Source organism: Colias croceus, chromosome 6, assembly GCF_905220415.1.
Source record: "Colias croceus chromosome 6, ilColCroc2.1".
In the NCBI taxonomy this organism is placed as follows: Eukaryota; Metazoa; Arthropoda; class Insecta; order Lepidoptera; family Pieridae; genus Colias; species Colias croceus.
The window spans coordinates 11426112-11442190 of NC_059542.1; the positions used below are offsets into that span (position 1 = coordinate 11426112).

Below are 16079 nucleotides of genomic sequence, written 5' to 3' on the forward strand. Positions count from 1 at the left end.
TACAATTGCGTATATTTATTCTAAATCAATACACTGGCACTTAAAATAACTGGTAACTAAAACAAAGACCTGGTTCAAGAGTTTAACAAACCAAACAGTTAAACTGTGAATTGTGATTTAACATTAAATATGGCACTAGTGTTACACTTTCGAACCGAGCCGGAAATCAAGAATAAAATATCATTGTACATTAATTACAGTAATATAACTTTCTATGTGCTACATTCTGAAGATGGGCCCTAACACCTAAATAATACATCCCTAAAATAGAAACACTGTTTATAAACAATTAACTTGTCAAACAATTAAATTTTAATTGTCATGAAAGTCAGTTTTGAAGGGGGATTTTAATAAATTTTCAACTGGCAAGGTTCTGTTTATTTAATTCACATTTAATTAGATAATTAATATTGTTTAGCGTTGATAGAATAAGTGTCTTGGTCTACGGGATATCCAGGGTTTGATCCTCCTTGGAGATCCTTTTTGGCAACCAGGATGGATGTTGGGTAGTTGAAGGCGTAGAAGAAACCACGTGGGGGACCCTGAAATAATAATTTTAATATTTATTTACTCCATTAGACTTCTTCTAGAAGCACTTTGGAATGGTGATAAAATAATTTTAACATTTAACACCAAAAGCAGTTTGTACAGAGAAGAGCAAGCAAAAAACTCTAAGAATGTGCATAATTTTTTGTAGTGAAACTTCTTTAGGCGCATTGAGAGTAAAAATTCAATTTTTCATTGTCTGTCCTTGATGGTTAGCCTTTAGCTAACGTCGATAGTTTATTATTGTTTTTTTATTCATTGATTTATTTAAAAATGTTTTGCTCAATATTGTTGATTGCTACTTAATAAGGTGAAGGTGAGCTGAGGATGCATAAAAAAGGTTACAGCTATTACCTTATGGATTATTACCCCATAGTATTGGCTGTAACTATTATGTGCAGTGTATGGTGCAAATTATATTCGACAATAGTATGTTATCATATAATTAGGTTATGAATTTCGACAATTATATTTATCTATTTATTTATTTATAATCTTTATTGCATACAAAACAAATACAAATTTCACACACACAGACAGGACATTTGATGCAAAGGGCGGCTTTATTGCTTCAAGCAATTTCTTCCAAGCAACCCGTATGTTACCTTGTATTTAGGATACTATTTTATCAGCTGAGTAACCATTTAAGCATACTTATGGAAAAACAAAAGTTGTTATGCTTTATATTTACCTAGCCACATTACTTGCCTATCCTCAAATTTATAATTTAAGAAATTATAACCAACTAGCTTTCCACCCGCGGCTTCGCTCGCGTTTTTAGAGAAAAACCCGCAAAGTTCCCGTTCCGTGGGATATCCGGGATAAAACCTATTCTAAGTGTTAATCCAAGTTACCCTCTATACGTGTGCTAAATTTCATTGTAATCGGCTCAGTAGTATTTGTGTGAAAGAGTAACCAACATACACATACACAAACTTTCGCATTTATAATATTAGTAGGATAAGTACTTACAGTAGGTTCAGGCTCTTCATATTTCTCTGTTTGTGTAGGGTACGCCTGTTGACCGGTCTGGTAAGACCCCTGACCTCCATACGCTTTGCCTTCACGGGCCTGGCTTGGAGCAGCTACATATGCACCTTGCTGCTCAGAAGCAGCTGGTTGGTAGATGTCATTTTGGGGATTGTATTCTCCTCTGAAAATTTTATGTTAATTGGTTGTGTGGAAATTTGTAGGATTGGTTAGGTTAGCCGTTAGCACAATGTGAGAAGCTTTACTGGGCGTGGTTGTTAAAAGCGTTATAGATTCATTATACATATATAGGAGAATTGCGTATTTAAGGGCATGATACTGATAAACACAGATAAGAAATATTAACTTAAATTCATATAATTAAAGTACCATTTCTCCTCATAAACTATGATAGAGTTCATACCTCTTTTACTCATCGGTGGTTAAATGCCTTCTAAAATTCTTAGCCATTCAAACACGATACAGACCGTGCCTGAATGAGATTCATAAATCTCATGTATTAATTATATTTAATCAAATAAAGTTCATAATATGCTGAATTATCTAGTCAATAAAACTACAATACATCATTCATACATAAAAACTATCATATCGAAGAACCTTCACCATGCCAAATTAAAATAACACCTTCAACGGCTTTAACAGGCTATCAAATTAAAAGTAAACTCAAACAAGAGCACTCAAACCTTCGTATCTTAGACACACACACACACAATATAAACACCATGAAAGAGTACCCAGTGCAAGCCAAGCTGTGCTCTAACTACACACAAACCGTAACAGCCGGTGCACATACTGCGGGTCGGGCTGTACGCGCGCGGCCGCGGCTGCCTCCTGCCACGCCTTCTCGTGCGCGAGACGAGCTTGGCGGACATCTTCTGCTTCCTCCACGGGCTTCAGAACTACTTTGGGGATGTTGTCCTCTTGGTGGAAGCCTTGGCTGTCTGCCCAGTACCGGACCTGGACATTTTGGTTTTTAACCGACTTCAAAAAAAAGGAGGAGGTTATCAATTCGGCGGGTATATTTTTTTTTTTTTTTTTTATGTATGTACACCGATTACTCCGAGGTTTCTGAACCGATTTACGTGATTATTTTTTTGTTCGATGCGGGATGGTGTCGAATTGGTCCCATAAAAATTTTATTCGGATAGGCCCAGTAGTTTTTATTTTATGAGCATTTTTGTCTGTAGGTATTTGTAAATTTTGCAAGTGCAAGTTTGAAGTCGGTTGTTTTTAACGCAGTTATCACTTGTAGATGACATTGTTTAAGTGTTTTAAGGGGAATATTGGCAAAAATTTCAATAAGAGATATTTTAAATGTTTTGCAGAATATGGGCATTTCAATTTTAGATATTTTGAGTTTTTCAATGGGAATATAGGCAAAGGTTTCTACGTTGGGTATATAGGAAATATAAAATTATTTTAAAGGAAAACTAAACAAATAGAAGCAAATTATTCTTCCACATTGTAAGCCGAGAATAGCAGGCTGGAGATAAGTAGGGAAAATTCTGATTGTATCATCGTCATCAGCGTCATCTCTTCATTTTTCTGTACATAAAATCAATCACTTGTTTTCAGAATTTCACCATTCCCGGTACAAATCCAAACCACCTCCTTATATTATATAAATAAAAAAGAGCAGCATTCAAAATATCGTTAATATCTATCACTCCAAAACCTTACCTTGATCAAGTCATTGCTGGTTCCAGCCTTAAAAGTGTATGATCCAGTGACGTCACCAGAACGTACTCTGTTCTCAGCCTTAGAGGATTCAGGGGTCTGGTAACCGTAAGCATATGCTCCTAGACCGTCTTGGCCGTGGTATTGGGAAGCGTCGTATACCTGGAAATTGTTGGTAAAGAATAAAACATATTATGCTGAGTTGTAAAATATTGGTTAGATGATCAAAGTATTATGGTAAACTTGTAAAATATTGGTATAGTTTTGGATGAGCAAAATGTGGTAAGCCTTGAAATTATTGGTAGAGTTTTCGATAAGCAAAATCTTGCAAACCTGTAAAATATTAGTTACAATATAATCAAAATATGGTAAAACCGTATAATATTGTTAAATTATCAGCTGAGATAATAAAGCGCCTAAGAGGTAACATACAGACTACAGAAGGAATTTAATTGTTGTGTACGAGTCTATTAATAATGGTTAAGAATTTTTGTTAGATTATCGCAGGGCTTTATTCTTAGTCGGATTTACAATAAAATTTTAACGAATGCTCAGAAATACCATAAATTTTAATTTAGTCAGCAAAAGTCTTTTGAAAGATCTTATAATTGTTTATAATAAATACTACTTTCGTTTTAATAAATTCCATACATTTCATAGTAAAAATTAAGCTTAAATGTTAAGGTTACTCTTGTCTAATAATTAATTAATTGTTTTGATATGATTGATAGGCATAAAATTATTTTTCATGCATTCAACTGACCTTGATGAGTAGACATCGAATAAATAAATTTTATAAGGGCTTATTATTATTTCAATCGACTCATTAAATATTTAATTTAGGATGATTCATGTTGTTTACTAAATGACCTCTGATCTGGGAAATTAATAACATATTATTCAATTCGTCTTGATTGAGTATGACGTATAAATTTTTGTTTTTAGTAATACCGGATGTAATATATCGTGGTTATTGGATAGAAGGAGTAAGTATGGTAATCGTTTTCTCTACCATCATCACGTTTTTTTGTGATTTGCTAAAAAAATGTCAGAATTTTTTCACACAAAAATTTTTTGAGTAAAAAATGTTTTATATTTTTGCTTAGTAAAAAGGAATAAATGTGAGATTTATTTATTACTTAACCGTCTTTTACGTCTCTTTATAATCAATCTAAATAATAAATAATAATATGTTCTTAAATTCCAAAACACGCAATTTCTGATTATCTTCAAAACAAAAAAATCATTTTTTTTCTTCTCATGAAGAGGCGTTTTTCTTCCGTCTTATAATTTTTTGCCTACCGATATCATAGATATCATAATGATACTACCGATTATAATTAATGCTTATGCTATAATCAAAAGTTCAATAATAATAAGGTTTTTTTACTTTGGTCAAACGAGTTTTTTTTTACTGAATTTTTTTTTATATTTTTTAAGGTTTAACTCACTTCCTCAACATAGTCATCTGGGTTCTCAATTTCGTGTCCATTCTTCCAGTAGTGGCCGAGAGTGGGGCCAGCTTCCGCAGAACGAAACCTTGGGTCGTTGTAGCGAATCTGGAATTGTATTATTTCTTATTAAGACATGTGAATTATAGATATTTACACTTTAAATAAACTCGATTTTCAATCGTTTTTTGGGTTTTTCGTTTCATTCAGAAAAACAATTGAATAACTATTTTCTATACTTTATAATTCCATCTTATGTTGACCTTACAAAACTATAAATTATTTTTGAAAGGTCAAAATAAATTATTTACCTTATATTTGAAATGCTTCAGGATTCTAGGATTAAGATGATGATAATTAACTACATCCTTTCACTCTTTTTAATATAGATAAAAATGTATATTATACCCAAAACTAAAGTTCCATCAATAATAACAATTCGATTGGTTTTATTTATTTTTTGATTTTTTTTACACCCTTTATATTAGCTTCACCTGTATGTTTGTATGTTTGTAACCGACTTCTTTGGGCGCGATTTTGACCCACTTTAAACGGCCAGATTTCGTTCAAACTTTGTAGATTTATTGAGGACCGATGACAATACACTAATTTGATAAAATTTTCTATTTTTTAGTTCGGTTTTCTATAAAAAGCGTGTTTTTTAGTTTTTTTTAACTATTATTATTTTCAGATAATAATTATTTTATAAGGTTTGTAAGTTACCAAAGGTAAAACAGCAGTACGTCCAGCCAACTTGGGTTCTGTGAAGGGAGGACTGTTTAGATACTTCTGGGCTTCTTCAGGGGTTAAGTCTAGCTCCAACACATTTGTGGGCACCGCCGTGGTGAACGCCAACTGTAACGTAAAAGACACTAATAATTTACGTTTAAGTTGAAAGGTCTTGAAAGTACTTTAATGTTCTGAGACGTCTTAGACATAACTTACAAATTAATATGAAATGTCGCTATAAAATGCGCTAATAATGTAATAGGTAGGTATAATAAGTTGTTGTACTTATTTGTTGCACATGGAAGTCATAAAAGACGGACTCGGTTTCAGTTCAAGCGAAGAGTGAACCGGTACCTACTAGGGAAACGCGTAGGTATACCATCTTAGACCGCGTCTTAGCTTTCCATCAGGCGAGATTGTGGTCAAGCGCTTCCCTATCTTAAGTAAAAAAAAAAAAGTTAGTAAAAATGAATATTTGTTTTCGTTTTATTCTTCGTATATTTCAAAATTCCTACTAAGTGTCATTTATCTAACAATACTGTTCAATAATTTATCATACAATAACAAATAATAAACACGTATTTATTTACATTACGTAACATCTATTTACACTTTTTACATCACACGGACCGAAGTTATCTAATGACATTATTATACAAATAGGATATTTCAGTGTCATTAACGTGACGTAACATACATCCATTATCATTAGTATTAAATAATATTGAATTATTGACATGTGCATTACATATTTATTTATTACTAGTTGTGCCCCGCGGTTTTACCCGCATTGCTCCGCTCCTGTTGGACTTAGCGTCTTGATAGCCTATATAGCCTTCCTCGGAAAATGGGCTATCTAACACCGAAATAATTTTTCAAATCGGATCAATAGTTCCTAAAATTAGCTCAAACAAACAAACAAACTCTTCAGCTTTATAATAATATGTAGGTACTACGTACGTTCTTATAGAATTACATAGTAAAATCACCACTAACTCTATATGCTGCCTCATTCTTTACAAATCATTATTTATTATAGCAGTAATATTATCCTGAGATATTTAAATGTTAGTAGATATTATAAATTATTTAAATATTACGAATATTTATTCTTTTTAAAGTTATTAACCTCTTAACAATAATAATATACGAGTAATGTCTTAGATTTCAGGATTAAAAACCGGACAGGGTCCTAAATTATTGCCTAGTAATAAGTAGGTATAATGTATCATTTTACGTTAATTTATTTGTTTCACTTTACGAGAATATTATTTAATGGGTATTAAATTATTAATTCAGGTATTCGTATAATAGTTATTTATCAAGTATAAACTTCGATTCGACAATGAATATTACGTATACATATTTTAAAGAATTCATAGGTAAATATTTTAGGACAGTTTTATTATTGTAATAAATTCTTGAAAAAATATCATATATTTTTATATTGAAATAAAAAATGTATTTTTGTATTTTTTTAAATTGAATTGTGTATAATCAGCTTATGTAAATATGTACACCAACTAACTACGCAGTAGTATTTATGGATCTGGTATTGTAATATGATAATATAGGTAATATTAGCATCGTATTAGTATGTAGTGTAATATTTTTAGAGTAAAGGTGAACAAAATTACCACATCCAAAACAAGTGTTTCCAAATTTAACGAATACGTGTTATTTATCTGTGACGTACATTTGTAAATAAAGGTCAAAAATAGAACAGCTATAAATTGATTTCCGAATTATTATTATTCGATCCATTCCTTTATCTATACTAATATTATAAAGAGGAAAGGTTTGTATGTATGTATGTATGTATGGTTTTCACGCATAAACTACTGAACCGATTATAATGAAATTTAGCACACATATAGAGGGTAACTTGGATTAACCCATAGGATAGGTTTTATCCCGGAAATCCCACGGGAACGGGAACTATGCGGGTTTTCCTTTGAAAACGCGGGCGAAGACGCGGGCGAAAAGCTAGTAAACAATAAATTTGTAAATTTTGAATTTTTCATCAAGAATGGCGGCAAAAACATAATATTTCTCTAGTTGATAAATAAGAAAATACCTAGTACCTATTCATAGGAAGGACATAATATGATGACCGTGTACATAACAGAAAACAAATAAAACTATATAGCTTAAGAGCTGTTACTTTTAAATTGATTCAAAATATTAATCCCCCATATTAGAACGTAACGTAACACACGTAACACTATTCAAACGGATTCAATAAACAAACGAAGCTAAAAACATTAGCCTTTAAAACTGAATATTCCATTGAAAAATTGAATACTTAACCTACACTTTTTGGTCAATGCCTACATTGTCCAATCAACTAGGATACAACAACGCTTTAGTCTATAATACAGTCCCGAAAAAACAGTTTGTAAATAATTGCCTAGGTAATCTTTAATTTCAAAATTTGATTTCCCCTAAAAATATTTATTTCTTTACAAAATGCTAGTCGTCATTTTACAGCACTTTTATAAAACCAAGAACATATTTTGATCAGTGACTCTCAGTCTCAAACTTACACTTGGCATACATTTCTGAACGTACACGCGTGCGTGAATATAATTTACATTAATTAATATAAATACATGGATTATTCGTAAATAACATCCTATATCACGGATTTAAATGAAATTTCATTTCATTCAACTCTACCTACTCTCTACCTTAAGATTAAGTCAGTTAAAGATTCGTCATTTCCATATAATTTAGTATAACTTAATTTAGTATAAGTCTTATTTGAATAATACATAATATGCATATTTTGTAAACACAAAAATACCCCTCGCAGTAACACCTTCGCATTTGATACTCCAAATAGTTAAACACCAGCAAGACACCAGTTCATTATCTTCGTAGCATCAAATACAATATTCGTAACTCCAAAGCCTTTGCCTTGACATGAACTGTGAACGAAACATTAGTCATACAGTACAGACTACAGAGCCTAATCTCCATAATCGTGTAAATTTAATTATATCCGTGACCAAAATATCGGTGACAGATCGGATGTCGTGACCCATGTATTAATAAAATTACATCCATAAATCTTTTAAAAGTTGGAAGATGGTAAAGGAAAAAAAGTTTAAGAAAAATGTTACCCGAAATCGGGTGCGACCGTGCGAAAGCGATTCATAATTTAGTTTTGTATAAAACGTTCGTTTGTTTTATTTAAATCAATGGATTAATTAGTATTCTTATTTCTAACTCACTCAGAAAAATATATTTTATTTGTCGTTGTTAGCAAAAACTTTCTTGGATGGTCAATATATGGACGATAAAAACCCATGGAGGGTTGTCGCGTAAAAACCACAGGACAGTTCTTTGGCATATTATGATTATAATGTACATATAACACATATAATGTATTTTGTAAAATTAAATTGTAAAACTGACATGATTAAAAAGAGCAACTATGGAGTTTCTTGCCGATTCTTCTCCGTAGATACTGCTTTCCGAATCGGTGGTAAATGTTAAAATATGTAATGACGTTTCAAAAATGCTTCTAAAAGAAGTCTAATTGAATAAATAAATGTTTGAGTTTGAGTTTGAACGATCACCGCCCAACCTCTCTTGCAAAAATAAGGCTCTTCTAAATCTACATTTAATACAAATGATGTGTGTAGCACACTGTAGTCTGTAGATACTTCCCTAATATTTACATTTATGAATCCACAGTAAGTAATTTTTATAAATAACACCATCAAAGACAAAACATTAATTAGTAGTTATAGTGAGCGGCAAGCGCTATTAATTACTAACTGACGATTTTAGTTCCTTATTAGTTACTAGCTGTGCCCTGCGGTTTTACCCGCGTTGACCGTTCCTGTTGGTCTAAGCGTGATGATATACCTATAGCCTATACCCTTCCTCGATAAATAGGCTATCTAACACCGCAAGAATATTTCAAATCGGACCAGTAGTTCCTGAGATAAGCGCGTTCAAACAAACAAACTCTTAAGCTTTATAATATTAATATAGATTGTTGTATCCTATCATGAAAATTATCTTGTCAATAAAGTCTCAATCAAACTACACAATAACAAAATATCTTATTTATAATACAAAGAATACAAAGCTATTCGAATACCTATTGAAGCAACTCATAAATATAGTAGTAGAAGATTATTACAAGAACCCGTATCAAACGTCTGACAATATATTAATTAAGATACAATTATATATGAGTATTACTTATAAGCACATATTATAAAAACATTGCGCAAAAAAATTACGTAATCCCTGATTTTATATCAACAAAATACTGCGTCATATTGAATAGGATTTTGTCGAAATTTCGATTGAAAGGTTACCGATATTTGTTGTTTGTTTGTATTTAAACGTTTTAATTATGTATCGGGTGTTAAATTTGTTTTTTTTTATTATTTTTAGAAATGCGATGATATCTACGTATTTTATATACAAATGACATAGGTAGATATACCTATTTATCTCTAAAATCGATACAAAAAGCACGTGTACGTTAAGGATTTTTTTTTTTGCAACACATTTTACGGAAGTAAAATAGAATTACCGTTATAATAAGACCTCTTAAAGTTTAACATTGAAATTATGGGGAAAAAACAAAATACATAGAAATAAAATACAAATAATCTACGGAACCCAAAAACTTTACAAAGCTCTCATCTTCGCGATAATTACGAAATGAAAACAAAACTTGACCAGTAATAGAACCGGTTGAGTGACCTTCGGGAAAATCGCGCTGCAAAAAAGAGACGAGACGGTTACGTTAATTCATTGATAATAATAATGACGTTCCTTTTGACATTATATTCACCTTTGGATATTTCAGTTTGCTGAGCTTGCATTTGCACTCATTTTTTACCTTTATTACTAATTTGTTGGGGTCATATTGTTTTGGTTGTAGCAATGAAATTGGCAACATTAACAGGTAACAATTATTTTTTAATAAATGGTTCCTTCAGTAATAATTGTAAATTTTACAGTCCCAATTTTATAATAATATAGCTTTCCGCCCGCGGCTTCGCCCGAGTTTTCAAAGAAAAACCTGCATAGTTCCCGTTCCCGATGGATTTCCGGGATAAAACCTATCCTATCTCTCAAGTTGAAACGAACTGCACATGGTGTGCGAATTTCATTATAATCGGTTAAGTGGTTTAGGAGTCCATTGAGGACAAACATTGTGACACGAGATTTATATATATTAAGAAGATTATGATGACCAAATTATAATAAGAACTAAGCGTTAAAAATGTAACTCAAATTGCTGAACTGTTAATTGCATCACTCAATTAAACTTTTTCATATTATGTACTAAATTAACAAAATTAAACAATTATAAAAAGCAATAAAAACTAAAATATCCTTGAAATCTACTGTTAATATTATATACCGAAGTAAAATAAAGACTGTGTAGGAAAATAGCAGTCATTCCTCTAACTATAATTTAAACATTCAATACAATAATTATTTAAAGTCAGAACTAGACAACATTTTAATACAATCGGAAGGCAAAAGGAACATCAAAATCGATTCACTCAATCTCAAGTTTCGAGGTAACCCAAAAAAAATCTAATTGAGATCCACCTCCTTTTTTAAAGTCGGTTGATAAGAGCTCATATTAAATGCAATTTTATTGTCCGAAAATTTGAAATCACATGATCGGATAAATCTTTAAATTGTTCTCAAATTATATACAGTTCGATTTCAATAGCTGTAAGCCATAAATCGCGTGTTTAAAACCTCTGTAAATTAATGCTTTCCTTTAAAAATGATTCTAAATAAAATATGCTAACGATGTTAGTTGTATCATGTTACTTTTCAACCGAATTTTAAAAGATTTAATTTTGATCGCACGTTTTTTTCGTTATTATTCCGCAGTGTTTTCCTTTGCGAAGTTATTTATTAATAAAATATGTACCTTTATTTTTTATATACAAAATGTTAGAAGTATTGTCTGATAAATAACCTCTACATTTTTCTCCTAATAAAGTATTTCACAAAAGTTATCTCTTCTCAATAAATATTCGCTCGTTTTTTTTTTTGTTTTTTAAGATCAAACCGCAAAGAAAACTCGTAGGTAGTAAACTGTGGTAAAATCCTAAACAATAATCATCAAGAAGAACTTACGTAATATGTACACTGATAATTATTTAAAAAATATCGCATCTAGACCCGGATACAAACACAATAAAAAATGAAAATTATATCATCTATTTGTGAAGTCTTATTGCGTATGACCCACAGTATGACCGCACCCAAAAACCGTTGTAACCTTGATACTATTCAAAAATATGTTTTGTTGACAAAATTATTCACGATTACCGGAATCATCAGTTCTTAGAAATTGAAATCGAAAGTATTATTTTTATTTTAGATTGAGATGTTTCGAAGAATTATAGGTATGTGGCTTCCGAACCGGTGGTAAATTTTAAATTATGTACCTAATTGGACGATTCAAAGCGCTTCTGAAGGAAGTCTAGATGATTTAATAAATGTTTGTAAACTATCGGTTTTACTTATTAAATTTTAATTAATTACAAAAAAAGATCTTATACAAGTGCGGAGAAATCTTAGGGAGAAATAGATAAGCCGTCTTTATAGATCTTTTTTATATCCCCATGTCAGGATGATCGTAAGTTTTTAAATCGTCGGGTCTTTACGGGTTTTTATGTACATGATTGATGATTAAGCTACATAATATGAAATACATGTACATTTACTAGCACAGTATCGCTATAAAAATGCTTTTTGAGAAGAAGTATGAAACCTCCTTGAACATTTTGGTCATATTTCAGTTATGTCATTGAAGATCTATCAGAAATGTTGCGACAAACAAATTTACTGTGTATTTAACATTATTACAAGTTATATTATGTGAGTAATATTATTAAGGATATTTTTAATACAAGGTTACAAAACGTCACACTTTTACGACTCATAAATTATGGAGGCTTCTTTCAATGTTGTCTCTGAGACTCTGAATGTATAGTTTTACTTATAACTTAACTTAGAATTTTACTTTACAATATCCTTTACTATACTATCTAAAGAATATACCTATATATCGTAGGTATATAGGTATTATTATTTTGTATATTATTTTTAAATAAGTTAAGATTCCATGGTATTCATAAGTGTAGAAAAATATCTACTAAATGTTACTAGTTAATGGGGAGTTGTGTCGCTACGTGCGCGCACTTTCTTGCTAGCCCATAGAGTTGATGGGAGAGACAAAATAGTTGCCGAGACAAAAGTTGCTCTTGCGCGCTAGCTCTTAGGGGTTTTGTAGGACAAAAATGAAAACGTATACCTACTTGTTAAATCTCGTAGGTATCTATCATCTTGATAAAGTGAAATTTCTTTTAAGAATATGGTATACCTAATTAAAAAAAGCTACTAATAAGTACTAATAGTTTTGAAATAAGTTAATCTTGGAATCGCTCAGAATAAACTACAAAGTTAAAGGAAATTTATTTATTCATTAATCACCATCAGGAAATAAGGATGATGCATCACCTTTCCTTTTATTTTATTCATAAGCAACTGAAAATATACGGCCATTAAGAAGCCATTAAAATTTTAATACTTCTTTTATCATAATTTAAAGCTATCAAACGAACATTTTAATCACTGTTTAAGTGCAAAGAGAAAAAAATAATGTAATAAATATACAATTTTATTGCAAGGGTAAACCTTCCTCTCATAAGTAAAATTTGTCCGTAAATAATTTAAAAATATGGGTTCATAAATTAAGAACATCCAATCGAAGAAATACCGAATCCTCTAATTTTCAATGTAAAAAAGTTATGTCAGTAAATTTAATTTCTTGACTCACATGTCACGAAAGTTAAGCCCAATGAAACGTTTTTTAAAAAACAATGTAAGGGTTCTTAAAAGTGATAAATAATAATTACAATGATATTAAGAAGAGTCGAAATCAGAACTTGATATTTTAATTGTCCACTTATAGGTATTATTCGCTCTACATATTTCTAACAAACATTAAATACTAATGTTTTTTTGCGTTATAGGTATAATATGTATAACTAGCTGTTCCCCGCGGTTTAACCCGCATTGCTCAGCTCCTGTTGGTCTTATGGGCTATCTAACACCGAAAGAATTTTTCAAATCGGACCAGTAGTTCCTGAGATTAGCGCGTTCAAACAAACAAACAAACACTATTCAGCTTATATAATATTAGTTTAGATATAGGTTTTATGAAATATCTACCGTAAAAACAAACTAGTGAACTTTGGCGAGTACAATAATTTAAGTGTATGCAATTGAAATTTATTTTCAGAAGTGATAGTTTATAGGTTTGTAAATTATAATAATACATTTTAAAAATTAAACATAACGCTTAAATAAGATAAACTCATATGAAGTGGTTCAAGATAGAGTCAACATTTTTCATTCAAACATTCTGAACGTAATACAGTAATCGTTATAAATAAATACGGTTATTTATTTTAATAATTTATTAACCATCATCAAATACGTCGTGTTGATGCATCACATAACATCATGAGTTTATAATAAATACTGATTGTCTTTTAATAAATTATATTTGTTTAATATTTTGTGATTAGTATAGTAATCAATCATGTTTCTAACTCGTAAATTACTAGTTGTCTTGGCTATTTAAAACTGATTAATCTGTTGAGTAAATGAATAAAAGCTTACTGAAAGCTGTACCACCTTTGTAGTGTCATATTTTTATGCGTATATGACTCTAATGTACATAAAAAGTTGCCGAATATTCCCGTATAACCTCAGAAGTGAAGATTCACTATATTAATGCATGTTTATTTGTTATTGTCATAAGAAGAGAATAATATTAATAAAAATGTTTGATTTTCTTGCTTTACAAGGAAGTACGAAAGTACCTATAATTATTATATTGCGCCAATCAACGCACACCTCACACATACATAAAGAATAAAAAAATGAAAGCTAAGGAAAGCTTCATTTTTATTATCATAAAAAAACATTTCAAAATTCGATTTCATTGCATATTCTAGTCTAGTCTCTAGGTGCTAGCAGGTAAAAATATGCATAGACAATTAAATTCCTCATATTGGTATCTAATAGTTGGTAATAGATTATATTTATGAATTTACAATTATACCCAAAATAATAAATGAATTATTTAAAAACTTGTTTATGATGAATACGGTGCCCTTCGGATAAAATACACAAAAAGCAGTTATTTTTAGTCCCTATACGCGTGGTGCTTTATCCTTGTGGAAAGTTCTAGAAAATTCGAGGATAAAGATGGTTTAACATCCTTTTACCGAAATGTACAAAAAGTTTAAACATGTTTACCTAAACTGAATTATTTTAATAAATTAAAAACAATGACGTTATAATTTGTTCACAAATAAAATAATTATTAAGTATACATATACTAGACGAGGTCATTTTTTTACTTCAAATTTAATTTCATGAATTAAATATTCTTATTATTAACTAAAATAGCAAAATAATAATTCCTCTGAAGCTTAAAAAGACAAAAAAAAATGGTTAATAATATGATCAAACTAATGTTAAGTCAAATTAATGTAAATTCACTATAGTAGATATTCACTATTACGTTTTATAGAAAATTCCAAACAACTAAATAGCGACATTCCATAATTTCTCCTTTCTACAACCACAATCAAATGTATGAAAAAAAATACTCACGGCGATCGCGAAAAACGTTCCGTACTTCAGCATTTTCGATACTCGTATAACACACACACTTGTCAAAACTGTGAGATGGTCTCATGCGCATCTCCTATATAACAACACAGCCTCCAATGACGTCACACACCCCCCCGTACCCCGCTATGTTGACCGACACCCGCCTAACTTGTTTCACGACTCATCTTCACGACTCTTGACCCCTGTGTAATGTTCATTGACGACTGTGTATGAATTAAAATGTATTGAAGATAAAAACCAGCGATGTATCGTAAACAGGAATGTGGAAGTTTGCGTTAAACATTGTCGATGCACCGTCAATGCCAATTTGTCTTCCTGTAACGGATTCGATAAATTCAGGGAACCTTATACGGTGGACATTGTTTTGGTATATAAATAAGTAATGATGCAATCTTATCTATTCGTTATTTATAAAATGCGATATTTCAAAATCTTTCTATCGTTAAACATAGATTTTATCGTCGTGATTAATTTATACTCTAATCCAGTTTTATCCAAAATGTAAAAGCGTTTGTTTGCCGCGACGCAGGTGTAGCAGACATAAATTATTGGGAGCTTAGGTCAATTGACAACATTTCATTTTTTATAAGGCCATAAAAGAAAAATACCGTTTCTTTATTTTGCTCTTGCGATTACAGAAAAAAAATTATTTCATTTTTTTATCGCATATTTTAAGAGAAATTAAATAAAAACGATAAATGTGATGATGACGTCATACATACGGAGGAATAAAAATGAGCCTTAGCCTAATTTAAAAAAAGTTAAAAACAAAACTATCACTGACATTTACAGGGTATGGCATGTGTCAAATTTCATATTAATGTCATTTTTGTGAATGAATCATGTCAACAAACTTTTAAATCGTGTTATTGTGTTTTGGTTTTCTAATTTAATCTCATTACCGCGATGTTTGTTTGATTGGAGTTGGACCAATTTATTTATATTATACAAATAGTGCCTATAGTGTTC

At 30.7% G+C, this 16079-nt stretch overlaps 2 protein-coding genes across 3 annotated transcripts in view; one reads left to right on the forward strand and one right to left on the reverse strand.

Annotated features, from left to right (window-relative positions):
• Positions 1 to 15204, reverse strand: LOC123692436. 2 transcript variants are annotated; one of them, XM_045637181.1, is made up of 7 exons: positions 15090 to 15204; positions 5391 to 5522; positions 4668 to 4775; positions 3220 to 3378; positions 2333 to 2496; positions 1519 to 1699; positions 1 to 542 (listed from the first exon to the last, which is right to left on the reverse strand). In XM_045637181.1, the coding sequence occupies exons 1-7, from the start codon at positions 15120 to 15122 to the stop codon at positions 405 to 407; spliced, it is 915 nt and encodes a 304-aa protein (XP_045493137.1). In that variant the 5' UTR covers positions 15123 to 15204; the 3' UTR covers positions 1 to 404. The 2 variants fall into 2 exon arrangements, with proteins under 2 accessions (XP_045493137.1, XP_045493136.1); XM_045637180.1 differs by having other exon boundaries at positions 2312 to 2496.
• LOC123692437 overlaps positions 12226 to 16079 on the forward strand; it is a 17119-nt gene continuing 13265 nt past the window's right edge. Inside the window, exon 1 of the mRNA XM_045637182.1 lies at positions 12226 to 12278. The gene's annotated coding sequence lies outside the window, so the exon portion shown is untranslated. The remainder of the gene's footprint in view (positions 12279 to 16079) is intronic.

Bases quoted from the DNA above. Each gene is read 5' to 3' on its own strand.
- LOC123692436 (XM_045637180.1), bottom strand. From the start codon at position 15,122: ATGCTGAAGTACGGAACGTTTTTCGCGATCGCC. The intron at 4,776-5,390 runs GTAACTTACAAA...ATACAATTCCAG, and splicing joins GTACTGCTGTTTTACCTTTG to ATTCGCTACAACGACCCAAG. The intron at 2,497-3,219 runs GTAAGGTTTTGG...CAAAATGTCCAG, and splicing joins CCAGCAATGACTTGATCAAG to GTCCGGTACTGGGCAGACAG.